Source organism: Ceratotherium simum, chromosome 16 (genome assembly GCF_057802395.1).
Source record: "Ceratotherium simum simum isolate JZ-2026a chromosome 16, ASM5780239v1, whole genome shotgun sequence".
Lineage (NCBI taxonomy): Eukaryota > Metazoa > Chordata > Mammalia > Perissodactyla > Rhinocerotidae > Ceratotherium > Ceratotherium simum.
The window spans coordinates 55,688,819-55,706,291 of NC_141915.1; the positions used below are offsets into that span (position 1 = coordinate 55,688,819).

Genomic DNA, 17,473 nt, shown 5'->3' on the forward strand with positions numbered 1-17,473 from the left:
AGGTAGGTGCAGTGACCAGGATGCCAGTAGGGGTCGCAGGTTAGACGAACCCCATGGAGCGTCCGAGGGCAGAATCTCGCATCTTGTTGGCCCCCTTGGCAGCCTGGGGGTGAGGAAAGTGTGGCAGCAGTCAGGAGGCCCGTGTTCTGGGTCTGGACCTTCCTCTCGGCGGGCCTCAGTTTTTCCATCTGTAAAGTGGAGGGAGGTGGCCCAGAACCCCTAGATGGTTGCTAGGCAACTTCCCTGCACTGAGGTCCTGTGGACCTTTCTGACTAATACTGGAGGGAGGAAGCTGTCTTGAACTCCTTTTGGCCGAAGCACTTGGCCCAGCATCCTTAGAGAATGAAACAAAACGACCCCGGGGCCCTTTCCCAGACTTGACTGAGAAAACAGAGCCCATTGTCCTGCAGCTTAAGGGAAAGCCTTACCCCTGGGAGAAAGGAGGGTTCTAAATAAGGCTGCCCCAAGAGCTGTCTGAGTGGTGAGCGAAATGGAGACCCCACTGGGGGTCTCCCAGGGGTGGGCCGGGGCCTTGAGATCAGGGTCATGGGGCCCGGGTGATGGGTGGCAGCCTCCTGGGGTACAGCTTCTGCTCATGTCTGGAGAAGCCCAAGCAGGCCCCAGCGGGAAGGGGGAAAGCGTCGTCCTGCCCTCAGCAGCTGCAGGCCGTGGGGACAGGACTGGAGCCTGGACCACCCTCTTCGCTCAGCTGCTGGAGGCTTTCCTGTCCCAGTTCTTCTGAATCCTCCCTCCCCATCGGCTCCACATTCTGGGCCCAGAGAGAACAGAGTGAAGGCCCAGGGATGATGGAAGGCCCTGCAGAGATGCATGGGGGTGGGGGGGCACACCCAACCAGCCATCCCAGGACCCCCTCCAAGGAACAGGACCAAATCCTCATAGGTACAAAGACTCTCCCCTCTCCCACTCCCACCCTCTTGCTCTCTTCACCCCACCGCCAAATGATTACAAAACAAGACACAGGCATAACAACGATGCAGGACGTTCTCTACAAAAGTTATAATGAGCTTGCGGCGGGGGTGGGGCATTGTACAGTGGTGGGAATCTTGGAGCCCGCCCCACCCCAGCACAGGGAGAACCAGGAGGAGCTGAGGCAGTACATGAACAGGGAACAGCAGAGAAAGGGCAGCACATGGGGCTCCAAGAAGGTCGAGTCGGCACTTGTTGGGGGGCCCCAGGCCCAGACCTGGACAACAGAGAGGACAGGGTGGGCGCAGGGTGGTGTGGCAGGCCACCAAGCCCTCAGAGTGGGCACAGGGACCGCCTCCATCACCCCCCAGCTCTGGGCATGTGTGTGGAAGGGGGCCCACACACACAGACACACCAGAGGGAGGCCTGTGGCATTCTTTGGGGGTTCTCTTTCCTCTGCCCCTCACCAAGGAGGCCCAGCAAGGAGGTGGGAGCTGTGGCAGTGTTCTCAGTGGGAGCTGATGGGGGTCCACTACTGACAGAGGAGGAAGGGCACATCTGCGTGGGGGTGTGTATGTGTGCAGGCTCCTGAGTTACTCACCCACATCTGTGATCTCTGTCTGACTGGAGAGCTCTGAGGACACATGTCTGAGGACCCTCTGGGGCTGGCCTCTCCCCTGGTCTCACCACCATCACAGAGCAAGGACACATGCTGAGCTCTTGCTCACCCACTATCCATGCTGAACCATTCAGTGCCCACCTCTTCCAGACCTCAAGAGAAATCCACCAACCAACCCCAACACAGATACACATACACAGAGCCCTGGGGATCTGGGGACAACCTGCAGTTTAGACTGTCCACATCCTCAGGCTCGCCCAGTATCCACGTGGCAGGACTTGCCTATAGTAGGCTGGACACAGCCACGCCTGGTCTCCACCCGTCTCTCCACCCTTCTCGGGCCTGGGAGACTCTGAGGCAGTTGGCAGATGCCTTCTCCAGCCCAGAGCACGCCTGCCGGGCCTGGGGGCCATAATACTGCAGCCAGTTGCTCTAGCACCTTGCATCTATTGCCCTGACCCTCTAGGGTCCTGGGGAGGGCCAGCTGCACAGCCGAGTAGGGGGAGGGTAGAAGAGGACAGGGTGGGGAGGGCAGATTCAGGCTGGGTCCCGCCCCCCAGGTGAGCCCAGAAGGGCACCAATCACCCCCACCCCAGCACAGCCTGGCACTCCAACTCCCAGGCATGGCCAGTGGGAGAAGGAAAAGGGGGCTGGCCGTGCTCAGGGCAGGGGTGGGGACTAAAGTCAGGGCATTTGGCAGAAGAGTCTAGTGGCGAACCTCCCCTCTGAGGTGTATGGGCAGAGGGGAAGCAGCCCAAACTCTTCCCTTCACAAAAATGTAGGAAATGAGCAAGTCTCCAGTCTGAGCACACAACAGGATCCTCAGAGGAGGGGTGGGAAGAGACAATGGCCCCCGGGACAGGCTGTGCCGGTGTATGTGTGCCACATACACACTCTCATCAGCTCTAATGGGCACATCGTCTAGTCCCCAAGGCCCCAGGGCCCTGCCCTTCCTCTGGGGCTGGCCTTCCGTGAATGCACATGTCCTTTAGGGCCACTGAGATGGGAGTGGCTCAGGGGCTTCAAGAGCCCTCAGAATTGATGTTCCAGGACGCTCTCTTGTCCTGCAGGGTGCCTCCAGGCCACACCTTCTGCTGCAGGGTGTGGACAGGCTTTCAAGGGAGACAATCCATGTGGTCCTTGCTCCTGGGGAGGGGCTGGGGGGCTGCAGAGCTGGCGACTGTGAGGACCTCATGGCCCCACTGTGGGTTGTGGCAACTTGCAATTCATTTTGGTCCAGGGAGAGGAACCCCTGGTTATCTGCGGAGAAAGAGACAAAAACAGACCTCAGATAAAAAGGCCTTCAAGACATCATTTTAAACCAGGCCCGTTTTGACAACTGACCTTCTCTAGGTAGGGTGATGGTCAGGGATGGGGATACTGGCCTAGGGGTGCCCTCCCCATCCCCCAAACTCTTAACCAGACTGCCTCCCCACACCCACCCCTGCCTGGCCATGCAGGGTAAAGGCCATCAATACCGAAAGGGGGCTGCAGCATTTGCTGGGCTTGTGGGATGCCCTGAGGGAGGGTCAGGGCAAGGATGGGCCAACAGCACAGCCAATGTGGCAAGAGCCTTGAGCTTCCCACAATGGGTTCTTAAAACTGACAACTCTGGGGGCCAGCCCAGTGGCATAGCGGTTACATGCACGCGGTCTGCTGCTGGCAGCCCGGGTTTGGATCCCGGGCGTGCACCAATGCACCGCTTGTCAGGCCATGCTGTGGCGGCGTCTCACGTAAAGTGAAAGAAGATGGGCACAGATGTTAGCCCAGGGCCAGTCTTCCTCAGCAAAAAAGAGGAGGATTGGCACTGGATGTTAGCCCAGGGCCAATCTTCCTCAGCAAAAAGAGGAAGACTGGCACGGATGTTAGCTCAGGGCTGATCTTCGTCACAAAAAGAAAGACAAAAAGTGACAACTCTGCCCTCCAAGGCCACTATAGGCCCTGTTGAGAGTATTTGCTCATGTTCCTGGTTACAGGGTTCAGAGACCAGAAGCTAAAATATCTGCCTTGAGGGCTTGGGCAACTGGGGAGACAGCTGGCTGCCACACCCCCCATACCATGGGAGTCACCTTGTCCCCAGGCTCTAGAGGCACTCAGACCAGGGATCCAGCGCAGCTCTGCACAGAGCAGCAGGACCTTGGGTGAGCTACTCTAACCTCGGAACCTCCACTTGCTCACCTGTAAAATGGGGACGATACAGCCCCTGCACATGAAAATTGGGGAGGATTAGATGAGAGGACACGAGCAAGGGCATCTCTGGTACCCGAGAGCTGGGAGGGCTCAAAACATCCTGGCTGTGATTACTGCTATGACTGTATCTCACCCACACTAAAACACCTATTTTTCCACATTTTGATATCGCCAAAATCGAGTAGCATTTTACATTAGCAATGTAAACTGACAGCTTCTTTTTCCCACCTGGGGGTAAATAAAATAAGTGGGGCCTCTGGTAATTGATGGCGACTTAGATTTTATGAAATACGGTATTATCCCCCCTCCCACTCCTGAAAAGGCAGATCCCCACCCCACCCCCCAGCCCCTGCCCCAGGGCCTTCCAACCCCTATCTTCCCATCCCCCCCAGGCTCTGGGGACTCACAACTCTGTGTCCTCCAGGGCGGGCGGCCGCTCCAGCGCCTGTCTCCGCCTCCGCACGGCCCCCATGATCTTCTTGCGGGGCCCCAGGGGGACGCTGATGCTGCGGAGGTCGAGGTCGGAGCACAGCATCAGCGCCTCGAGGTCGATCTTCTCCTGCCGCAGGAGAGAGGCGAAGTCCTCCATGTGCAGGGAGGCCAGGAAGGTCTCCAGCGGGCTTGTCTCGGGCTCCAGGTCCTCATCCAGGCCCAAGTCCAGCTCGTCCCAGGGCAGCTCCTCCCCGCAGCTGCGGTCCTGCAGGCTGTTGGCACTGCCCAGGCTGTCGTCGTCCAGGCTGGGGGAGCTCTGCAGCCGACCCCGCGGCGTGCCCGCGCCGTCCACCGCCGCGTCCTCGCGGCCCAGCCCGTGCAGCCCGCTGCTCAAGTAGTTCCTGCGGAACACCATGGTGCCCAGGCCGGGGCGTGTAAACAGGGAGTCGTGGCCTGAGTCGGTGCTGACCTCCGAGTGGGCAGGTTCGACCGCCAGTGTGGCACGGGAGACGCTGTCCTCGTCGGACAGGAACATGTCCCGGAGCGGGGAGCGGCCCCACTCCTTGGGGTTGGCGTAGGTGCCCTGGCGCACGAACATCACGTCGCTGCCCAGCTGCAGCCCCGAGAGCGAGCGCACGCTCTTGCGGCCGTCCTCGGAGATCTTGAAGGTGCCCTCGCCACCCTGCTTGCGCCGCTCCAGCTTCCGCTGGATCTTGGTTTTGCCCCTGGCCGTGCCGTGCAGCGTGGCCTGCGAGTAGGGCAGCTGGCTGCCCAGCGCCAGATGCTGCAGCCGGCGGCTCAGGGAGCTGGACGTGAGGCTGGAGAAGCTGAGCGTGTCCGACCGCTCGGCCAGCTCGCGCCGGTAGCGCCGCTCCATGCGCTCGTGGTGTTTGCGCTGCATCTTGGCGCACTCGCGGATGCGCCGCTCCGCCTCGCGGAAGGCCTTGTCCTTCAGCTTGCCCACCAGCTTGGGGTTGAGGCTGCTCTGCTTGGCCGCGATGGAGTCCAGGTAGCGCACGCACTCCATGTGGCCCTTCATGGCGGCCATGTCCAGCGGCGTGTGGTAGTCGTTGTCCAGGCACCAGATGTTGGCCCCGAAGGACACCAGGAAGGAGAGGCAGTGCAGGTGGCCATTGGAAGCTGCCAGGTGCAGGGGAGTGTTGCCCCAGATGTCACACTTGTCCGGGTCACCTCTGCAGGGAGTACACGCGGGGAGAGGTGATGAGCCTTCGCAAGCTGGGGCAGGCAGTTGGCAGTGGCAGCAGGGGTGGGGAACTCCCAGCCTGGTTGAGCTTCCCACAGGCACACCAGAGGGAGCCGAGGGCCTGAGACCCCTCCTCTGACCCCGGGACACAGGCAGCCCTGAGCCACCAGACGGACCTAGAGTGAGCCCTGGGGAAAAATGGCCCCGGGCACGCAGGGGGTGGGGCGACAGAGAAGGCGGGGCAAGGGCGGGGCCTTCCCCAAGAGAACTGAGGGCTGGGAATGTCAGGGGATAAATATTTGATGCCCAGAGAGAAAGGAGTGAATTATTAATGGAGCCCAGCGGGGAGCTGGCCCAGAGAGGTGGTGGGCTAGGGCCGAGTCTGGGTCTCTAGGCAGGCGTGGTGGTGAGTGTGGCTACGTGTGCAGGAGTGACTGTAAAAGAGGACGAGAGGGTGGTGTATGCTGGGCCTGAGCCCTGGGTGAGTGTGTGTGAGGGTATGTGCCTGCGTGTCAGCGGGCACTGCCATGTCTGCAGGGAGCAGGGCCAGGCCTGGCAAGGCCGCGTGTGAGAGCAGGTGTCGGGTCTTGGCCTGGGCGAGGAGGGGAGTGTGGGGGCAGCCAGGACTGGTGGAGAGGAGGAGGGAAGTCTGAAACCTGGGCCCAGCCACCTTCCCCTCCTGGGGCTGCCCCATCTTTGGGAGCCCTGTGAGGCAGGCATGCTTGCGCCTGTCCAGTGCACCCACCCAGCCCCTCCAACACCCTTCCCAGCAGACTGTGCCCCCCTTGAGCATGCTCTGCTGGCTCCTCCAAGCTCTCCCCTCCCTCAGGGGCCTAGCTCAGTGCCTCTGCCCAGCGCTAATGAGGCCATGAGGCCACCCCGCAGGGCTGGAGGAAGAATCACCCCCTTGTCTCAACAGCTCCCCCCACAACCCCCTTTTCTCTTCCTCTACTGGTCGCTAAATGCAGCAGGACAACGTAGGAAGGAGCTACTCAGCATCTGACCCACACCCCATCAAACACCAACCCTTGCCCTCTGTAGGAGGTGGGGGATTTGGTGGTCCAAGGGGGCACCCTCTTCCCCTCCTCCGATGAATCTCTCTGAAGGGGGACAGGATGGCACAATCACTATGTGCCCTCTTGGCATGGGTAGGGGCCCGTCTTGGCCTCTTGGAACATGGCTCACCTGCCTGGTCTTAGGGGCTGCTCCCACCTGCTGCTGGAGGGAGGGCAAGGGGGGGTCCCCACCCACCACATGCTCCGGCCACAGGCCAGCGCCTGGCACCAGGGCCAGCTGGGCCCCTTCCCCTCCACCATGATTTCCCAGGGCCTGAGATGTTCATATTAACCCTCCTGGGACATCTCTTCCACTCCTTTTCCCTGTCCAGGCCACCCTGGTGTCCAGTTCAACCAGATTTCTCTTCATAAAACTGCTGGGGCTGGGGGAGTTGTGCACAGTGTCATTCAGCCCCGGGAAGCCCATTTCAGCGGCCCTGGACCCTGCATTCCTCAACTGCTACCTCCAAACCCCTTCCCTGGCCCTGACACCTGGGCTCTACCCACTCCTCCCCCCAGACAACTCCAAAGGGAGGGTGTGGGAGCCTGCAGTAGGGCAGAGGCACAGAGGGAGTTAATGGGATGGCTGAACCCAGTGACATTTGGTACTGTGGACATACCCATCAATCCCAGGAATGAGCGGGGAGAGAGCTGTGTGACAGCCAGCCTGTGGGGAGGGGTGGGTGCTGGCTGGGAGAGCACTTTGACCCCCAGGCTGCTGGGTGGGCAGTGAAGAGCCTCTCCTTTCCTAGCCCCACTCTGGCTGCAGATCCTCACTCTGCTCCTCACTCTTGCTTCTAGGTGCCCCTCACCGAGGAGACCTCTCCCACCTTCCCCTCACTCTGCAGCACACCGGCAATCATGGATCCCCAAATCCCTGTCCCTCCTCTCCCAGCCCCACATCCAGGTCACCAGTGTCACCGCCTCAGCTTGTGTCCCCCTCCCACGACTGCCAAGCTCCAAGGTCCCATCTTAGGGTCTGTCTGTAGGGAAGAGGGCGGCTGGTGGGTTGGAGGGAGATGCCGTGGGGGTCGGGGCGTTTCAGGGGCCTGGAGCCACCCAGAGACTCTCTTCCCTCTCCCCTGCTGGGCTTGGTGGGGGCAATGGGGGGTACTCACCCACGGCTCACGATGAGGCGCAGCGACTCCAGGTTGCCGTGGTAGGCAGCCCAGAGTGTCGGGGTCATGCCATCCTCATCCGGGGCGTTCAGCTCCTTCCTGGTGGCCTCTTTGAGGAGCTCCAGGTAGCCGTCCCGGGCCGCCCGGTGGTACTGGTCATTCATGGCTCCTGACTTGGACGGGGAGAGCAGGGGGCTCGGGGAAATGCCCCCCGCGGGGGAGATCGGCGGGGTTAGAGCTGAGGCATGGGGTTGGGGAGGGGCCCGGTCAGGGGCCGGGGCGGCCAGCCCCTGCTGCCGCAGAAAGACGATGCAGAGCTCCACAGCCGCCGCTACTAGGACATCTGAGCCGCTCAGCCAGCGGGCGGGGGCGGCGGGGGGGGTGGGGTGGGAATCTCCTGCTGCCCAGGGAACCGCCCCCGGGCTGCCCCTGGGTCCTAAACACCCTGCTCCCAAGCGCACAGAGATGACCCCCTCGAGGCCTCTCTCTCTCTCCAAAAGTGCCCACCCCAGGGCCCCGCCCCATGAGGGCCAGTCTGAAGACAGTCCAGGGTCTGCCCCGGCGCTGCGGCTCCCGATGTCTCCACTGGTCAAGGGAACGGGCCAAGGGCTGGAGAGGGGTGTCTGAGGGCAGTCCTTACTGGCAGTAAGGACCCGTAAGGACCAGTGAGGACCCAGCAAGGACCCCTGACAGTGGGCCTAAGAGGGATATGAGGACTGAACGCCAGACAGCGAGTAGGACGCGGCTGTCCTGGCGGCCACCTGCTCGCGCAGGGTGTGCAAGCCGCGCTCCAGCAGGGGGCGCAAGAAGACCGGGAGCGGACTCGGCGCGCCGCTTGGGAACTTCGTACCCAAGCCCACCTTAGCAGCGTCCAGTGGAGCAGAGGACAGGGGGGAGGGATAGAGAAAGAGGGAACTTCGGTCACTGTGAGAGAGCCGGGGAAAGGGGCACTAGGGTTCCCGATGTTGGGGCAGCAACAGAGGAGCACAAAGGTATAGGACGCTCCGGGGCTGGGAGCGCGTCGGGCGCCGGCGAGCCCTTGGGGTGTCTATTGAGCATTAGCTCTCGGGGCTCTGGGCGGATTGGATCGCGGGAAGCCAGGGCGTGGTGGGCGCTGGGGTAGGGTGCCCTCTGGGTGCCGCAGTGCGGGGCCGCGCCCGAGCCTGGCCGCGCTAGGTGACGGGGCGGCGAGGGAGGGGGCGCCTCTTAACGGGTAAATATAAATCTCACCTTATCTGGCTCCCGCCCGCTCTTCCCTAAATTCAGCTCGGAGAAAAGATGGATCATGTGAGTGGGACTGAGAGGTTTATGGAGCTGGGCTCCCGCGGCTGTAAATCACCCTGCCCTCCCCGGTATAAAGCGCCTGTCCAGCCCGGCGTGGGAGAGAGGAGACGCTTGCCGCCCTCTGACCTCCAGCTCAGCGCGGGCTCCCGGCCTAGTCAGGTGGGTGCCCCGGGCCAGACGGCGGACAGGTCGGGGTATTGGGGACCTTGGACGGGGTCCGACGGGGCTGCCGCCGCTTCTCCTATTCTCCCGTCGGGGGCAAGACCCGCATGGTGGCTTTTCTCTTCCCTTTCAGCGCTTCCTCCACCCCCCGCAGCCCCCTCCCTCCGAGTTAGGAACTCCCCGTCCCCAAATCTAGGGAGAAGACCCCGAAGGCTGACCTGGGGTCCTGTCCACTCCTCCTCCACAGTGACCTCACCAACCTCCTCCAGTCGCCACTGCCATGTCCGAGGAGCCGGCCACGGGCCCCCAGAAGAGCCCGCCGGCGCCGCGGGCAGGGCCCCGCGAGGTGTGGAAGAAGGGCGGCCGCCTGCTGTCGGTGCTGCTGGCCGTGAACGTGCTGCTCCTCGCCTGCACGCTCATCAGCGGCGGCGCCTTCAACAAGGTGGCGGTGTATGACACCGACGTGTTCGCGCTGCTCACCACCATGATGCTGCTGGCCATGCTCTGGATTCTCTTCTATGTCTTCCGCACCGTGCGCTGCCCCGACGCCGTCCCCTACCGGGACGCGCACGCCGGCCCCATCTGGCTCCGAGGTGCCCGGGGAGGTGGGGGCGGAGGTGGGGTGAACCAGGCAGGGAGCTGGAGGCTGGAACTCTTAGATGATTGAATTGCTAAGTGCAAGTCAAAGTAGAGAGGTGAGAAGTCGCCTACCACCCCACCCGACTCCGGAGGACTATGTGGCTGAGGGTGAGGTGGGCTGCAGTTGGAGAAGAGGAAGGGAGAGAGTTTTGGAGGAGGGATAAAGAGAGGGATGGAGGGGAACTTCTTTGCCCTGTCTAAAGACTGAAAAAGGGTGGTATGAGAGAGCCTTTGATGGAGAGCTGAAAACAGATGACAGCCAGGCTGAAAAAGCCCATCTAGGGCCCTTCCCTTGATCTGTTCAGCCCCAAAGAGATGGGGGCTCAATAGGACATCCATTCATCCACCCACTCAATCATATACTCCTCTTTTCATCCACCAATTCATCTTTCAATCCATCCATTCACCCATCCACCTATCCATCCATCCGCCTATCCATTCATCCATCATCCACCTATCCATCCATCCATCCATCGGTCCACTCATCCTCCCACCTACCCCATTCATCCATCCATCCGCCATCCACCCATCTAGCCATCCATTCTCAGATCTATAGGCCTCCTCCTGTCTCTCTGATTCACCCCGCAACCCTCATTCCCAGGTGGGCTGGTGCTGTTTGGGATCTGCACTCTCATCATGGATGTCTTCAAGACCGGCTACTACTCTAGTTTCTTTGAGTGCCAGTCGGCCATCAAGATCCTCCACCCTCTCATCCAGGCTGTGTTTGTCATCATCCAGGTGGGTGGGAAGAGTGTCCTTGAGTGCTTTGGAAAGGTGGCAACAGCTGGCATGGACTCAGGAGACCTGAGCTCCCCTCCTCTTCTACCCCAAGCAAACAAACAAAGTGGGGATAGGACTATAGTGTCGATCATGTGAGTCCATAAATCTGGAAGCACTTGGTAATAAAGTAATATCCAAATGAGAGCTCCCACTTAGCGGCCCTGCGATTTCATTTCAACCTTAGCAGTGCCAGTAGTTAACACCTAGGAGGTGTGAGTTGTGTGTCTGCCCTGTCTCCTAGAACCTGGCCTGCCCTCCCTGGGCGCCAGGGCATTAGAGGGCATTAGTCTCAGCCCCAGACATGGCTGTGGGCACAGCCAGTTTGGCCTCACCCATGGCCCCTATGTATTTGTTCAGGACATAGGGTATCCAGTACCTGGGATTTTTCAAACAAGTTCAAATATGTTTTTTTTCCATCTGTTGCATAAATAACACTGAAAGATCCTCTGATGGAGCTGAGGCAGGACTGATCTTACATAGGACCGGGACAGACCCCAGCCCTGTATCATGACCAGAATGACCACATGTATAGTTCCCTCTCCTGAGATATCACCCCGCTGCCAGGTTTCCACAACTCAACACATCTATGACTTTGGTTTTAATCTCAAATTTTATGGGTTTGAAGACTACTCAGGCAAAATGAAAATATAAATATTCCCACATCAACAAATATCATAGCAAGGATTTGTTGGTGGCCAGATGAGAGTGAGTCCTTGCAGGGCAGCAGAGGATGAAGATGTTGCCAAAGAGAGGTGAGGAGTCACCAGAGATTATTTCTACCTTGGACAAGACCTAGCCTGAGGCTGGCCATGCTCCCAGGAACAAATAACTAGGCAATCAAAACTCTACTTGACTGCCACTCCACAAAAAACAAAAAGCACCAAGACCAGAGAGTTTACAGGTGACACTTTGCCGACTTTTAGAAAACAGAGTACTATTTTATACGAATTATTCCATAGAATAGAAAGAGAGAAAACTTGCCATTTCATTTTGTAAAGCTCAGATAACCTTGATAATTTAGTATGAGGAGTCTTGAGTTAGAACACAATGCCGGGCATGGACATGGGCCCTCCGGAGTTTCGCCTGTCTGCAGAGTAAGTGACCTCACCATTGTCTCTCAACACAGACTTACTTTCTCTGGGTCTCCGCTAAAGACTGTATTCACATCCACCTGGATCTGACCCGGTGAGTGCCTGTTCCACAGCTCCATGTCCGTGATGCCACTGCTCACCCTGCACGAGAGATGAGGGCAGGGGTCCTCTTTTTGCCCTCTGGGTGAGGTTTCAGCCAAGACCCCCTTGTTTTGTCAACCTGATTTCCACCACCCCGTGCTGTGTGTGTGTTGTGTGTGTGCCCACATACACCTGCATGTGCTTTGATGGGATGGCTCGTGTAGTGCACTATACGTCCTTTCCTCTAGGAGAGGGAGCAGCAGCAGCCTGAGCCCCTGGACACCACCTGGTATCCAGGGTGGCATCCCAGCCAGGCTAAGTGTTCCTTCCAAACTCAGCTTCCCTGTGCACACAGGGCCCGACTGCTTTCTTGCATCTCAACACCGTCCTCCAGTATAGCTCCCCAATTCTCCACCTTGCCAGGGACCCAAGATAAGCCGGACTCTCATTGGCCTCTTTGCTCTCCCTCCTCAAACAGGTGTGGTCTCATGTTCACACTCGCCACCAATCTGGCCATCTGGATGGCAGCCGTGGTGGATGAATCTGTGCACCAGGCCCATTCCTCCACCAGTTCTGCCAGCAACACCAGCCACACCCGCCTCGCTTCTGACCGTGAGTCCTCACTTGGGATTGATCTTGGCCCCATGACTCCCGGGCCTCAGGCTGGGTGCTCTGTGGATTTGTAGAGTCAGTCTCCTGTGCCCTCACAAGAGAGGAAAGCCTCCTCCTGCTCCAGGCTCTGATTCTGAAGAAATTTAGGTGTAGGTGACCCAGGAGGAAGAGTATCGGGGGCGTCATCTCATCCTGAGGATGCAGCCTTGGTTCCACTGTCCAGGTCTCCATCCCACACCCCATCCCGGAAGGGACTTGGGCTCCAGGATGAAAGGGCAAGGATGATCAAGGTGGAGAGAGGGGAAGGGAGGCAGCATGGTGGCTCGATGGTGGAAGCATGGGATCAGACAGGAGAGCCTGGCAAGCAGAAGCTAGAAATAATAATCATGATGACAATAGTGACAATTTATTGAGCTCTATGTGTCAGGCGCTGTGCTAAGTGTCTTAAACACTCTATCTTACTTAACCCTCACAACTTCCCTATGAGATGTGTACTATTTATATTCTCATTTTACACATGAAGAAACTAAGGCAGAGAGAGGTTGAGTAGTTTGCCCAAGGTTACAGAGCTTGAAATTGGAGAACTGGAATCCATCTTTGCTTTTAACCAATATGCTATACTGAGGAAGAATGGGGTCCACAGTCCCCCTGGTCCTAGTTTTCTGGACTTCTCTAGGGCCCCCCACTAGCTAGGACAAGACTAGATGACTAAGTCCATCTGGACTTGGTCTGAAGACACACACACCCCCAGTATGGGCGAGTCCTGGAACGGAAAGCATGAGCCCAGCCCTCTGGGAGACCCCAGCCCAGCAGGACTGATAAAGGGTCACCTTGCACACACAGAAGGTCTCTGAGGATGGTTGAAACCAACCTGGGGAGGCGGACAACTTAACGTGCTGGGGCCACAGAGGTGCAGAGGGGCATGCTGGAGCAGTACCTGCCCCGGGGTTGGGAGTTAGGTCATTTGCCTTAGCTCTGCCATTATAACACACTTTACCTCATTGAGCCTCAGTTTCTTCATCTGCAAAACCAGCTGGGATAGTCTGTGGATCAAAAGAAATGTTTGCCAAGGTCCAAGGCAACCCACAAAGTGCACTCTGGTGCAGGACAAGATTCCCATCAGTGTGGTGTGAACTGAAGTGACAGGAGGCCATGGTTGAGACCTCAGCAGCAGCCGCTTTCTGGGCTGAGTCAGATGCTGGGGAGAGCTGCGAGGAAGCTTGAATTTTCAGGGGTTCCCAAGAGGGCTGCCTTCTGTCAGGACCAGAGCTTCGCCTATCTCCGGGAGCCTGAGGTCATTACTGGGAGGAGGGATGGGGAGTGTTTTCCTGAAGGAATGGAATGAGATGAAGTGGGCAGTGCTGCAGTTCAGATTTTTTTTTTATGGCTATTGTTGTTTTTACTGGCTATTGTTTACCCACGTGTCCCACAATCTCTGGCATACAGTAGATGCTCAGTAAAAACTTATGGCATGGATGAATGTGCCAGGCCTGTGTAGGCAAATGGGATACAGTGATGAATAGGGCAGACAGAGACCGTGCCCTTACAAGGGTCACAGTCTAGGGGTGAGGTTCTTCAGATGGGGCACCTCCAAGAAGGCGAGAGGGCAGTGCATCTCTGTGCCTCTCTCTCCACAGCAGAGCGTGCGGACAGCCACGTTGGAGGAGACTGCTCGTGCGACACAGCCGTCTGCCAGATCTTCCAGCAGGGCTACTTCTACCTGTATCCCTTCAACATCGAGTACAGCCTCTTTGCCTCCACCATGCTCTATGTCATGTGGAAGAATGTGGGCAGGCTGCTGGCCTCCTCTACCCATGGCCACAGCCACACCCCATCCCGGCTCGGCCTCTTCCGGGAGACCTTTATTGCCGGCCCAGTCCTGGGCCTGATGCTCTTCATAGTAGGGCTGGCCGTCTTCATTATCTATGAGGTCCAAGTGAGTGGGGAGGAGGGCAGCACCCAGCAGGCCCTGGTCATGTACTACAGCTTCAACATTGTCTGTCTGGGGCTCATGACCTTGGTCAGCCTGAGTGGCTCAATCATCTACCGTTTTGACCGCCGGGCCATGGACCACCATAAGAACCCCACGCGCACCCTGGATGTGGCCCTGCTGATGGGTGCCGCCCTGGGCCAGTACGCCATCTCCTACTACTCCATCGTGGCCGTGGTAGCAGGCACGCCCAGGGACCTGCTGGGGGCGCTCAACTTAGCCTATGCTCTGCTCATGATTGCCCAGCACATCTTCCAGAATGTGTTCATCATCGAGAGCCTCCACCGGGGCCCGCCTGGGGCCGATTCTCATGATACGCCCCCCAAGGAGCCCTGCCATGGCCTCACCTTTGCCAACCTGGATGCCCTCCACACCTTGCCCTCCTGCCCACCCACCCCCAGGTTGGCTGGCTCCAGCCCAGCAGGCCCTCCAGAAGCAGTGGCCATCATCTCGGCCCCCAAGGGGCACTGGAGAAGCCGGTGCCTGAAGGACATTTCTCTTTTTCTCCTGCTCTGCAACATCATTGTGAGTAACTGGGGGGAGATGGGAGTGGGCTGGGAGGAAGAGAAGGCCAAGGAAAGGTGCTCTTTCAGGTTTATTCACTTGGTCTTCTCTGTCTTGCCCCCAGCCCACTCGAGAATCTTACAGCTCTCTAGGAAAGGAGCAAGTTCAGAGAGGGTCAGGTACAGCCCCCGAGCAAAGAGCATCTCAGGGCACACAGAGAGAGTGAAATCCCAGCGTTCTGGCATCTAGGCAGTGGATGGAGCTGGAGGGGTCCCAGGGAATGCTGACATGGGGGCTGGGCGGAGGTGAGAGGGAGCTGTGAGAGCTGATGTGGAGGGCGGGGGCCCTCACCCCGGGTGGGAGGTGTGACAGCTCCTGGGAACTTGTGACCAGCCTGCTTCTTAGAATAATTGGAGCAGCACCAGGAAGCAGCAGAGACCAGCTCACCAGTAAGTGTGAGCAGTCTGTTAGCAGAGTAGAGCGGCGGGCTGGCAGGGAAGGGGAGCAGCCACAACAGCGGCCCCCTCCCCGGTGATTCAGCAAAGCCCCTTAAAAGAGAAACTCCTCTGTATAGCAACAGACTTCATCCAACATAGACCTGGCCTTCTGCCCAGGCCCGGCCTACAGCCTGGGAGTCACCTTTGGGGAGGCTGTTTTTGCTCCAGGTATCAGGAGTCCTGGATCAACTGCAACTCCTTCTTTTTATAGGACAGAAACAGGCTCAGAGAGGGGCTGTGATGTGCCCAAGGATGCAGTTAATTAGGGGTGGGGAGGGTGAGGCTAGCCTATAGCCTTTTTTCTTTGCCCACACCCCACACCGGAACCTTTTGAGCTCATAGCCAGAGATGAAGCAGGATTCCAGTTCAACCTCCTGCCAGACCTGGGAGGGGGAAGGGAGTGGGAGTGGAGCTGGAGAGCGAAGCTCAGAGAGGGCTGGGGTGGGGTAAGCTTCTGGCTGGATTCTGACCCCCTGCCCTGGGCTTGTCTGATTCAACCACCACCCTGCATATGTCTCCCTAGGAGAGAGCTGCCGATTTAACCATTTGTACCAAATTCTCATGTCATCTGTTGAAACCTCTTCTCCCCTCCCCCATCCCACAAGTGGGCCGTACTAACAGGGTGGGAGATACCATCACAGGGGAGCCCTAGCCTGGGGGTGGGCAAGTTCAGTTAGGCACAATTCCCTAGCTCCTTAGTGAGTGCCAAGCCCCACCCAAGATGCTATAAGTTCCCATTGAGCAACATGCAGCCCTCGCTGTCCACCAAACGAGAGAGCTGGGACCCCCATCCTGTCGCTCTCCAGCGAGGCCAACGGGAATGTCCCCCAGGTGCTAGTCTGGGCCAGGTGCTGACGCGCCCCCTCCCCCCACAGCTGTGGATCATGCCTGCCTTTGGAGCCCGCCCTCACTTCAGCAACACCGTAGAGGTGGACTTCTACGGCTACTCCCTCTGGGCAGCCATCGTCAACATCTGCCTGCCTTTCGGCATCTTCTACCGCATGCATGCTGTCTCCAGCCTGCTGGAGGTCTACGTGCTGTCCTGAAGCCCCCAACAGAGACACGGGGCAGCCCTCGGCTCATGGCACACCCAGAGACGCTCGGGAATGATCCCCAGGCTGGCAGTGACTGCGCCACATTACCACCCTTTCCCCGCTGGCCCCAGAGTGAAATTTTCACAAAAGTTATTTTTCCAGGATGAGTTTTTAAATCACAATCAGGACACACCCATCCACCCCAACATGACCCTGAGGCCTCGGGCCACCGAGGGAGGAAGTCCTCTCCCTCAGCACTTCTAGGACCAGGCAAGAGCTGGAAGTGTCCATGGCTCCGGCTCCACCCCTGATCCCAGCCCTGTGGCCTGGCCAGTGCTGCTGCCTGGAGCTGGGAACCAATAAAGCTGCAGTTCGCCCCCTGTGCCCCACTTCTTGTCTCAGCCGCCCCATCTGAGATGATCACAGGAGAGGTTCTTGGGAGTTGGAGCTAGAAGGGTCCTTGGAGATTTTCAGGCTCAAGCCTTTTGGTGGGTGAGCCAAGTCTGAGTTACAGACCAATTACAGACTAGTGCCTGGGTGGCTGGGAGGGGCCGGACAGAGTACCCAGGCTGCCACCTTCCTCTTCCCTTTATCCTCAAGTGACAAATACATAATTTGTGTGTTCCATGATGCATGAAAGGTTAGGAAGGTGTGACCTAGTTCAACTACCATTTTACAAAGAAGGAAACTGAGGCCCAGGGAGGTAAAGTGACTTGCCCAAGGTCACACAGCGAAACAGCCAGAGCCCTTCTACTAAGAATAATAATTCTCAAACAGCAGAACTTTTTTTTACCTCAAATAAAATATTTTAGGAACTCAAGTTTATAAACAGGGCTGTTCTAGTCTAAGAGGGGTTGGGGGATGCAGATATTCACCTCCCGGGCCTCCTCTTACCCACCACCCCCTTTCCCTGGGAGTCCCTGAGACTCTCCTCCAAAGCCCTAGGGCTTCAAATGTGCAAAAGGTATAGAGGTGGACGTAGCAGAGGGAGAGACTAGAATGTAAGACTGAACAGCGAGATTGAAGAGGAGGCCCCAACAGCTAGAAGAAGAGGAACTGGTGGCCAGCAGAGTCAGGTGAAGCTGCACAGGCTATGGTGGGCATTGGGGTCGCGGCTGGGGTGGGAGGAGAGCGTGGGAGCAGCAGCATCCGGAGCACAGAGGTTTCAGAAGAAAAGGTGGCTGGACCCTACCAGCCAAATGAGATGGGTGGGTGTCAGAGGCTGCAGGAGGAGCTGAGGAGGGCCAGAGGGGG

General features: G+C 58.3%; 2 protein-coding genes across 4 annotated transcripts; one reads left to right on the plus strand and one right to left on the minus strand.

The window, feature by feature from the left end:
• Nucleotides 1-998: 998 nt before the first annotated feature.
• USH1G (USH1 protein network component sans) lies at nt 999-7,845 on the minus strand. 2 transcript variants are annotated; one of them, XM_004432732.3, is made up of 3 exons: nt 7,546-7,843; nt 4,144-5,361; nt 999-2,806 (listed from the first exon to the last, which is right to left on the minus strand). In XM_004432732.3, exons 1-3 carry the CDS (start codon nt 7,707-7,709, stop codon nt 2,803-2,805), a joined length of 1,386 nt encoding a protein of 461 aa, XP_004432789.1. In that variant the 5' UTR covers nt 7,710-7,843; the 3' UTR covers nt 999-2,802. The 2 variants fall into 2 exon arrangements, with proteins under 2 accessions (XP_004432789.1, XP_087297673.1); XM_087441547.1 differs by lacking the exon at nt 999-2,806 and having other exon boundaries at nt 4,140-5,361; nt 7,546-7,845.
• Nucleotides 7,846-9,241: 1,396 nt separating this feature from the next.
• Nucleotides 9,242-16,485, plus strand: OTOP2 (otopetrin 2). 2 transcript variants are annotated; one of them, XM_014789431.2, is made up of 6 exons: nt 9,242-9,584; nt 10,232-10,368; nt 11,537-11,595; nt 12,061-12,194; nt 13,832-14,709; nt 16,061-16,485. In XM_014789431.2, the coding sequence occupies exons 1-6, from the start codon at nt 9,272-9,274 to the stop codon at nt 16,229-16,231; spliced, it is 1,692 nt and encodes a 563-aa protein (XP_014644917.2). In that variant the 5' UTR covers nt 9,242-9,271; the 3' UTR covers nt 16,232-16,485. The 2 variants fall into 2 exon arrangements, with proteins under 2 accessions (XP_014644917.2, XP_087297675.1); XM_087441549.1 differs by having other exon boundaries at nt 13,835-14,709.
• Nucleotides 16,486-17,473: the final 988 nt, after the last annotated feature.

Bases quoted from the DNA above. Each gene is read 5' to 3' on its own strand.
- USH1G (XM_004432732.3), bottom strand. From the start codon at position 7,709: ATGAATGACCAGTACCACCGGGCGGCCCGGGACGGCTACCTGGAGCTC. The intron at 5,362-7,545 runs GTGAGTACCCCC...TACTCCCTGCAG, and splicing joins CGCCTCATCGTGAGCCGTGG to AGGTGACCCGGACAAGTGTG.
- OTOP2 (XM_014789431.2), top strand. From the start codon at position 9,272: ATGTCCGAGGAGCCGGCCACGGGCCCCCAGAAGAGCCCGCCGGCGCCG. The intron at 10,369-11,536 runs GTGGGTGGGAAG...CTCTCAACACAG, and splicing joins CTGTGTTTGTCATCATCCAG to ACTTACTTTCTCTGGGTCTC. The intron at 14,710-16,060 runs GTGAGTAACTGG...CTCCCCCCACAG, and splicing joins TCCTGCTCTGCAACATCATT to CTGTGGATCATGCCTGCCTT.